Source organism: Pocillopora verrucosa, chromosome 10 (assembly GCF_036669915.1).
Source record: "Pocillopora verrucosa isolate sample1 chromosome 10, ASM3666991v2, whole genome shotgun sequence".
Classification (NCBI taxonomy): domain Eukaryota; kingdom Metazoa; phylum Cnidaria; class Anthozoa; order Scleractinia; family Pocilloporidae; genus Pocillopora; species Pocillopora verrucosa.
In genome coordinates this window covers 8762124-8772107 of record NC_089321.1, presented here as the reverse complement: position 1 = coordinate 8772107, position 9984 = coordinate 8762124, and the positions used below count along the sequence as shown (strand labels likewise).

Here is a 9984-nt window from a genome sequence, read left to right as displayed (position 1 = left end):
CTTCCCTTTACATTGTTAGGACTTCCCTCAACCAAACGATCAGATTACAATTGAAACCAACATTGAAAAACGACACACCTTCTGTATCTTTCAAATCAAGGTTACTAACCCTACTCAGTGAGGTATTTTGTGAATTCAAAGCGGTTTTTGCACTTGCCTTGAACTTTAAACCTCAAATTAGTGTCCTAGAAGGTGTATAATAAGTTGGAGTTGCGCGTAAGATACACAAGCTAGGACAAGAGAGAATCACAACTGTTTACAAAAAAATAAACTACTTTATTTTGCTTGGTATGCCAATTAACACAATATTAAATAACGATCATAGCCATTAGAGTGCCACCGTGCGATTAAAATGAATTATACAACAGTTCAGTTTTACACCACGCTAAATAACTTAACCCTGACTGATACACGTGCACACCACACATTAAATTTGTTTGAAACACCTATGAAACATATTTTGACCACCTTTCGACGATATACTGAGTAAAATTGTCCAAACTTGTAAAGCAAAGAAAATTATGCAAAGATTACACTAAGAGTAGGAAGATATTCGACGGTGTTCGCTTAGCAGCAAACTGATATAAACAGAACCGCCTTATTTGCAAAAAAAATCGGATAAAGGATAAGAAAAAACCCGATGGACTGGGGAGTTCACAGCTTTGTATTTGTTTTAATCCTCATCCATCCCCCCTTAGGACTTGACTTTCAAGCTCATCAACAGTTTCTTCTTTTAATAAAATCCTTCATTATCACACCATGTGGGCATCGTCTCTGCAAAAAGAAAAGAGCCAAACAATTCTGTTATTAAAACTAATCACTGTTTATGAATCGTGTAAAAACGCACGCCTACACTGATCTACTTATTACGGTATCGCTTTATTTTAAATCCATTATTAAATAAAGTAAAAAATAGGACTGACAGCGCTACCATTCACCATACTAACGGGTCATACAGTCAAGCTACGGCGTGAGTTGGCTGTTTCACAAAAGTGCTGCAAACTTGCGAGTTCATCTACGGCCAATTATGGTTTTCAAAATACATTCGAGTATATTAGACAAGAGTGATGCTTAATTTAACTTTGATTTTGTTGCAATTGTTTGCACACCTAATTTGTTCAGTTTTGCCGTCTTCTGCAAAATGCTGCCCAGATGTCCCCGGTTGTTGTCTGTCTGCTGACGTCAAGGAGGCAACACGAGCTGCCCCGCCGGGCGGTTGATCAGCTTGACGATCTCGCAGCTGAAGCAGGTGAGAAATTCGTGATAAATAAGCATAACTGTATTTATTTAAAGTACATTTTAATCGCCATGCTATAGGCGACAGAACATGACGCCACCCTAAAATTCGTATAAGGGAATTTGAGTGGCTTATTTGAAAGTGAAAGAATTTTAAGGTTGAGAGGTCATCGAGGAAACGGGATCAGTGACACAAAGATACCACGCACTCTCAAAGCATGTCATTACCAAATCTTAGGGGTTTTTTTTTTTAACCAATCTGCGAGTAAATTCTCTTTACCTGATGCATGTACATCATGCTAGAGTTCATGAGCATCTCTCTTGCTTGGGCCTGCTGTTTTGGTGTGACAGCAGCACTCCCTAGAGGAATGAGGGACGGATCGCTGAGGGTCATGGAGTTCATATATGGTAGCGCTTGAAACTGTGTAAACAGTGAGAGAAAAAAAAAAAACTCTTCATGAATACGTACGTTATCATGTAGCACTTGATCTTGGTTTGTCAAAAGCAAAACAGCACTTACACTGCCTGATCTTAAATCTGGAAGTGAGTTGGCGTCCGACATTACACCGCTGCAGCTCAGGTTGAGACCTTCTTGGACCGCTGCAGTGAAAACATCAAAAGAATTTTCATACTAAGTACTACGTATTTCAAAAAGTTTAACTTCACAACACCTGTTTAGTATAACAATAAAACACTGAAGAACAACAAATCAAAACACTGCCACTGACTGGCTTGCTTATGATGTGAACGGCCTGACCTAGTGTTTCTATTGTACCTTCCTTCTCTATCATTTTCTATCCTATCAAACTGAGGGGGGGGGGGGTGGTGGGTGGGTGGGTGGGTTGCGAGTATGCAGGGGAAGCGGACACACTAGTAAATTGTTACTTGATGAACAAAGTTAGAATAAATTATGCAAATTCTTATCGATGGAAACTATCACCCCACCATGAGTCATTTTCTTGAAACCTATTCTGAAACTTGCGAATTTTTTTCACACGAACCGTTTTCCCGAATGGTGCTAATGAACTGAGTGCCTTGCTCTGATGGCTTCCATGTAGGGTTCCTTATCTGCAAAACAACAACATCAAGGAACAGAGTTTGTTGATGAATGTAACGACAAATATTGACGTTCAAAAAATTCCCCGAAAAAAACCAAGAAAAACTTACTGAAAATTGCACAAGCGACAGTTCCGTTTTGCCATGTTCGGCCTGTTCATACTGTGTTGCTTCCGTTAATCCCTGGGTAAGCCACTGAAATTTTACAGAAACAATAAGCACAGCTTTACAGGCAATAAAATAGAATAGACTCTCTCAGATATATCAAAGATTGTTAACCAGTCTGAGAATATGGACAAATATTCACCTCTGGGTTTCCATGTCTCTTGACATCCATTTGAGCAAACGAGCAAACATCTCCGACACCAACAACATCAACAGTAAAATTCCTAAAGAAATCCACAATATCCAGAGACTTGTACCGCAAGTGGAAACACAGAAGGAACGGTGTAACAATAGGGCTTAACAGCTCTTGAAGTACATATTCCTGCAACGAGAACGACAGCAAATTAACTAGTTACTTGAACAAGTCTGACGTATTTAAAAGTAAAACTCACGCACAATTGTCTTCAGTTTACGAAAGTAAGGAAGAAAGTACGTTAAGTTCTTTTTCCTCTTAAGAATAATGCAAAAATTTCCCGACATCATTCTTTTTCCCAAAGAAGAATTCTGTGCGTTTATGTCAGTGGATCATCTTAACTGGATGATAATGAAAGCGCCAGCAACCTGCAGACGACTACAGTAACTTACCGCTTTATACTGGAACACCTGGGAAAACTTTTGCCTCACCTGAAATATAGTTCAACAGACTGACTGTGAGACAATTAGAACCCTGAACTACGGAATAACCAGAAGATATATCAGCTTTGCATCGTTATAAAGCAAAAACAAAACGTTGTACAAACCTCGCTGGTATGCGCCTTGCCTCTCCACGAGTCAGGTATATAATGAGTATGAGACACAATTTGTTTTAACAGTTGTTCAGGGTCCCACACAGTGTTCTGCAACAATATCAAAGGTATGCAAAAAATTCATATTTTTCCATTTTGCTTGGGTATATTGTGGAGTAAGTGTATATAACTGATTACTGTTACTGATGAAAACCTCAGTTGAAAACTTCATCGTTCCGAGCCGGTTACGTGTTTCCCGCGCTTAGCATGTGTTTGGTTTCGAGTTAACTTCTGAACTGGTAATTGATCTGAATTGGTAACAGATCTGAAGTGTTGAAGTAGCTACAACTTTTTTAACAGACGTTGACTGTTAATTGATTTATAATTTTCTAACTTGAGGCTAACTTGGTCCAAAATTTTGTAAACCACTCATGAACAAAAGAAAAATAGAACGTTGAGCATATTAAGTTAATGGCCTAAGAAATGAATCATATACCAACCTCGTCAGGGATAAAAACGTAACATCCTCTTATCATTAATCCTGAAAAAAATGAAAAGCAAGGCAACAGAATGTTTGCAAAAACTCTCAAACTTTTGTATGGATAGCTGAAATTAAAGACGGTGCCTTTCTGGAGCCAGGCCGAGAGTATAAAAGTATGTCAATTGGCTCTAAGACATTTCCGCTATGCAATGGAAACTGAAGAGTCAACATTAATAAAGTGACTCGATTGCATCGAAATGAAAGTTGCTTACCTAGTGTTGCTATAACAGTTAGCACATGTTCCGCCAAAAGAACATCCTTGTCCAGGACAGTAAATATGGTCAATATGGCAAAAATCGCGCCAGCGAAAAATGCCATGTTCCTACCAGATTGAATGAACGGTTTCAAACAAGGTAAAAATGGTATTCGAACTATAGGCTTGGGGTTAAACATAAAATTCGAAAGACTTACTTGGCTATGATGGCCATAAAAGGTGACACGAAAAGATTCATATACTTGGACGCTGGTTCGTAAGCCTTACTTAACCTAGAGAGCACGAACAAAGTTAGTATCTAAGTATTTTTGATGTTAGACATGTTCTTCTGTCTTGCTACCTCACCTTGACGTCTCTTGTAAACGCAAGTCTAAGGGTGGAGTGTTGAAATTTAATTTCTCAGTGAGAAAACCCATAGATCTTGTTACCGTTGTCTTATTTTCTCTTCCTAGGTTAAATGTGCCTCGCCGTAATGGAAATAAAATTATTACAAACTGCTGTGTAAAACCATACTCAAGGTGTATCGTTCTCTTACAGTTACCTCGTGTGTATCTCGTGGTCCAATTCATTAAAATGTCGAAAAAACAGCTTGCCGTAAGATGACCTGAAATGGAAATACAGCGTAGTATATTTTATCAATTGAGAAATAAAACTCGATTGATTCCTGAAGCTCTCTCCAGTCCACTCGGCTCTTAGTAGCAAAATTTTGAAAAGGAGAAGCTATCTATTCTTTTCAGCAATCCTTCCCAGTTACTAGTGGCGCAAGCAAATGTAACTGGGCTGGAAGGAAACATGAACATGCACACTAACTTGACAGCATAGTTTATTTTTAACGCTCCTCGTTCTTAAATAAATCGATGCCTTTCAATTAAAGCTGCAATCTGTACTTCTTACCATCTGCGGGCACCAAACGTATCAGGTTCCCTTTTCACCATCTTCAGATTAAAGAAACAATTCAAGTCAATAATTGTGTCAAAACTGGAATACGCAAGACCATGGTACACAATAAATACATTGCTACAATAAAATGATGCCAAAAGAAGTAAGAAAGAGCAACCGGCAAACTCAGACAGCAGCTTGCCCAAAACTGCGAACACTAAAGTAGAGATTTCCAGGCTAGTTAAAAAGATTCTTAATTTACAAACCAATATTTTACATAGTGACTCTTTTAGCAGAACTTGATCTTACCTCAGCATAAGTAAAGAAGGAATATAAAATAACCCAGATAAAGATGAAAGGGGAAAGTACAAAGTTTGCTATTCCAATCCAGAAAATACGTCTTGCCAACCTAAAATGCGGGTAATGGAAATACCAAAATACTTTAGGTTGTTAAGGCACTACCAAAAATGTGTCTTTATTAGAAAGTCATTGATTGAAAGATTTCAAGAATGAAACACTTAAAAAAACAAAACGAAACTGGTTTAAGGTGGGCAATTTCAATGGTCGTTTTTAAAGAAGGGGCTCCTGATCCACAAGGAGGTTTAAGACTTCTGAAGAAAATACTTCAGTCTCAACGGTACGAGATGTGCGCAACTAAGACGAACTACAACACTGGTAAGCAAACTGCTTGAAATTAACGTCGTGTTCCACAAATTTATGGGGGTTTCCATCAATTGTTTCAAGTTTTCTTCTTCCACTTACCGACTTGCCAGGGGAAACCTACAAGAAAGAAGACAACACATCCCATCATCAAATATTCAGTGCAAATCTAATTTGTAACAAGTTTGTATTTTGGTGTGTTTGTCACCCGTAGATGACATCTATATGCATTGTTATTGTAACTGAAAATATTTTCTGTTCCAAACCAAAAATAAACCAAAAACAATTCAGTCAATCTTGTGTAACTGAACTGCCTGCTTAGTTACAGTTAACAGGATATTCTGGACAAAAAAATTGAGGGAAATGAGGTTTCAATTATTTCTTGGAGGGACCACATTGAAGTACTGGAGGAGGCGAGCGTGGCCTAGTGGTTAGGGCGTTGCACTTGTAAGCCGGAGGTCCCGGGTTCAAGTCCTCCTCCCTGCCACTGGATGGATTTGTCTTCGGTGGCCCCGAATTCAACTCCTGCACGCTTTGTAAATAGCCAACTGGTCTTCCTCCGAGTTTCTGTTCATTTACGATATTTGGTTCCTTATTTACAGTGTCCCCAATTGGCACAACAGTGCTAAAATACACTGACACTTAAATAAAGTTATTATTTATTTATTATTACTGTTGATAACAGTTCCAGCAACTCAGTTTGTCACCAACCTGTTTGCTGGGTTCCTGAATTCATCTCTTAGCTTCCAGTTGTTTTGAAAAGGACTTCCTGGTCCCCAGAATAAAATCATTTTCAGATTGTACTTCATACCCTCTGTCAAAAAGGCCCTGGGTACCAATGAAAACAGTGGGTGAGGAAAACAAGTCATGTCATGTCAATAAAAAACATAAAGGCAGTCTGAAGAACCTATTTATGAATTATTTTGTAAAGGCTGCACATTACTCACCTTTCCCCAACAAATGGAAAGTTGTATGTACAAGAAATAACTGACTTGTTTTGCATTGCTAGCAGGTAGTTTTTCCATCTCAGAATTCGGTGATGGATATCTAATAAAATAATGTTAAAGTGAGGCACAATATCTTACTGCATACCATTCAACTCACCAAAAAATTCATATTTGAGATCCAATTGAACAAAAAAATTTCTTTTTTCTAACAAAAAGAAAGGCTGCTTTATCTAATGATTTACTAGCAGTGCTTGATCTACTGTTTCTTTTACAAAGGAGAATCTGTCCCAGTTAGAAATTTTCTGGAGGGCATTTATCTCTTTGCTTTTTCTTTTTCTTTTTTTTTGAGGGGGGGGGGGGGGGAAGAGAGAAAGGGAGGGCAAAAGAGCCTGAAGACAAACATGAAGGAGACATCTTCCACTGTTGAAAGAACACTTGCAAATTAGGGTTGGGGTTCCCATTCTTCCACAGTTTTTAATGCATAAGGCTATATTATAATAAATTATAATACCTTAATTGAAATGGCAGTCTATTGTTTAAAATATTTATCCATACCATAAACTTAACATATAAAGTAAGCAAGCCAATGTCTCCTGGCATTGCTCTAAAGAAAAGGAAACACATACCAAGTTCTGACAATTCCTCCTTATGAACACACATTTGATGAACTTTTTGCACTTCTATCAATCGTTTCTGAACATCTTGCCACTGTAGGTTTGTTAGTTCACTCTGTAAAGACATTGAGACATTTGAAAGTTTGAATTAATTTAATTCTGACATCATTCAAAACCTGATATCACTTAATTGAAACAGGTTATAATTGAACTCACCTCTGATATTCTAAGTGCATCCTTATAAAATGCTCGGATTTCCAGAAGCTTAAAGAAATGAATTACAATTCTAGCCACACGTATCAACCAAAAAATAAAAGCAATGACCAGACAAGCCATTATTGCAGGCTCCATGCTGCAAAAGAAGACACATATTGTACTTAGATCTTATATAATTAGATCAAAAGAAGTGGCAAATATCAATCAAAAATGAAAACAACAACGACATTTGTTAAATATTTTAAACTGTACTGGTTTAAGTTAATTTAGGTTTCAGTTTGCGATGTCTTTGTGTGAACATAATTTATAGTTAAATAGACAGAGAAATAAATGGACTTACTGTTCTATTCTGTGGAAATACACCACATTTGAAAAGGAAGGTTGTTTGTGATTAAACAAGGTGTTATAATCCACACAAAGCACCAAGAAAGAGGTAAATAAAACCACAAACACAAATTGACTGCAAGAAACAAAAAATCCAAAGCATGACACAATCAGTACGTTCAAAGCAAAAAAGTTACTCTCTTTTACATCTCCAAGCCATAGAACAACCACAGTTTTTCAGTCATACTGCCATGTGTTGCCCTCTCTAAATAAAGTTGTTACTTACTGACATTAAACCTAAGGGTTGATGAAAAGCCAAAAAAAAAAAAATTAAATGAAGAGAAGGATATCCCTTGGAAAATGGGCTTTCTAAACAGTAAACTCAATCAAAATTTAAAGTTTTATAGCTTGGATCCACACTATCAAATGAAGAAGCTTTTCAAATTGAAAAAGTTATGAAAAAGAGGTGTCTCACATTAATTCGAAGACTTCCTTCAGGAGAATACAAACAAATCCATTGTTCCTGTGATATTCATATATGTGATAAATTGTTAAGGATTTAACTAAAGTACATGCAAATTGTTTCTACTATGGTAGAGAAATTATTTTACAACAAATTTGACTTTTTATTATTAGCTCTTGTATTTTTAAGAAAAAATTACTTTAAGGGGGGTCACTGATGGGTAAATAACAGTGTCGTTACTTAGCCTCTTGCTAGTGAGCTTAATAAGGAAAGGCCAACATCCTACTCAAAGCTGATGGGCAAAACATTGTTTAGAAAATGAAGTATGAATAGAGTAGCACACAACTTGATGGCCAGTTAAGGAAACTTCAAGCCTCTAAAAGTATCTTGTTAAAATCCTATTATACCTACTAAGTCTTGCACTCTAGGAGTTGCATTTGATAAACTTGATTTACCGTTTATCACATCAGATCAATTATGATTATAATCTGTACTGTTTTGTTTATTTTGGTTTTGATTTCATGAATTGGTCAGTAAATCTTAGAGATCTTGGGTTTCTCACAAAAGAAAATAAATCAGCATTTTTTTATGGAAAGGGTGGGTCTATATAAAGTAATATAATAAGATAATTGTGACATTTAAGATAAAGGATATCCGTATGAAGAATTCATCAAGATTCTCAATGTGATTCCAACGCCCTGCAAAAATGAAACATAATGATGCCATTAATCAAAATGTTGGTAAAATATTTGTAACTTTGTGGTGAGCGGTTGTCTTAAGAATTGACTTTCTATAGATTATATAGAGACAAAAAGATGTTACCATTATTAACAGTCTGAAAATCCAATCAATAACTATGGTGCAGTTAACAATTATTTACAAAGACCTTACCAAGATCACAACAAATTGGTATAAGTACAACAATAAAGAGATTATTAATGTTGAGCGGTTTGCCTGAAGTTCTGTTTCTATTTCTGACACCCATTCAATTATTGATTAATAACTATACTTCGATTTTCTCAAATAATACCTGTTTTAACTGTCCCGAAAATCACACATGGAAAACCTATAGTACGCTGTCAAGATACTCATGTTTGCATTCGAGTTTCTTTCATCAGAAAGTTGGTGCAGAGTATGGACAGCAGGTCCTTCCCGCCTTAAAACCAACAGTTGTGACAACTGTACATGTAAACAAACCACATTGCGCCTCGAAGTGGGCTTGGATGTACAAATACGTATATCCTGAAAAATATGCATGATTACCTTTCTCGACTTCCTCAACTCCCCGGGTGCCGATATCGAAACCTTGTGGAGGTAAGTCCTCTTCAGGATCATCTGAATTTGAATTTAATCGAGTGTACTGCGTCCGAAAACCTGCCATATTTTGTTCGTTACTTTCTTATGACAGTATGTCTTGGCGGATTCCTAAGACAAAAAACGTTACAGCGAAAGCGGAAAGTTCTTCCCTCCCTTCTGTGTTTCGAAAAATAATTCACGATACCCACTTTCCACTTGGATTTCATATTTTTAGCCCCATTTCGGCAAAACCAATGTCCATTCGAGCTTAAATCCTTGCAACACAAAGAACATCGAAATAACACAACTACGCCATTCACATATGCGTCATCACGAACACGAAGGCTCCTTTCCTTAATTTTCCAGATTCCGCGGCTCTCTGAATTTCTGTGCGCTTAGAAAGCTTTCAAAATTAGAGGGAGTTTTCCCAGGAACTTGAACAGGGTTTAAATTTCTTCCAAGTTGTGTCGCCTTTCGTCAGCCCTTTTCCAAGTTGATTATTATTTATGTTTATGTTCTAGTGGACATGCGCAAATTTTCATGCAGACCCAAGCCTCCAGGAAGCCGCGCGGTTGTCAAGTCGAGGAAGGAAAGACTCATTTGATATCTTTGTCTTCTTTTCTGTCTTTCTTTCCTTTCATTTTTTTG

The 9984-nt window shown here is 37.1% G+C and overlaps 1 protein-coding gene across 1 annotated transcript; it reads right to left on the bottom strand.

Annotated features, from left to right (window-relative positions):
- Positions 1-266: 266 nt before the first annotated feature.
- LOC131791627 (autophagy-related protein 9A) lies at positions 267-9838 on the bottom strand. The gene is made up of 24 exons (XM_066173091.1): positions 9304-9838; positions 8695-8738; positions 8053-8117; positions 7594-7713; positions 7254-7389; positions 7050-7152; positions 6424-6523; positions 6188-6304; positions 5579-5596; positions 5126-5225; positions 4832-4872; positions 4479-4541; positions 4135-4209; positions 3936-4045; positions 3683-3723; positions 3198-3293; positions 3043-3081; positions 2600-2779; positions 2404-2487; positions 2238-2304; positions 1757-1836; positions 1517-1657; positions 1110-1240; positions 267-774 (listed from the first exon to the last, which is right to left on the bottom strand). The coding sequence occupies exons 1-24, from the start codon at positions 9419-9421 to the stop codon at positions 753-755; spliced, it is 2091 nt and encodes a 696-aa protein (XP_066029188.1). The 5' UTR covers positions 9422-9838; the 3' UTR covers positions 267-752.
- Positions 9839-9984: the final 146 nt, after the last annotated feature.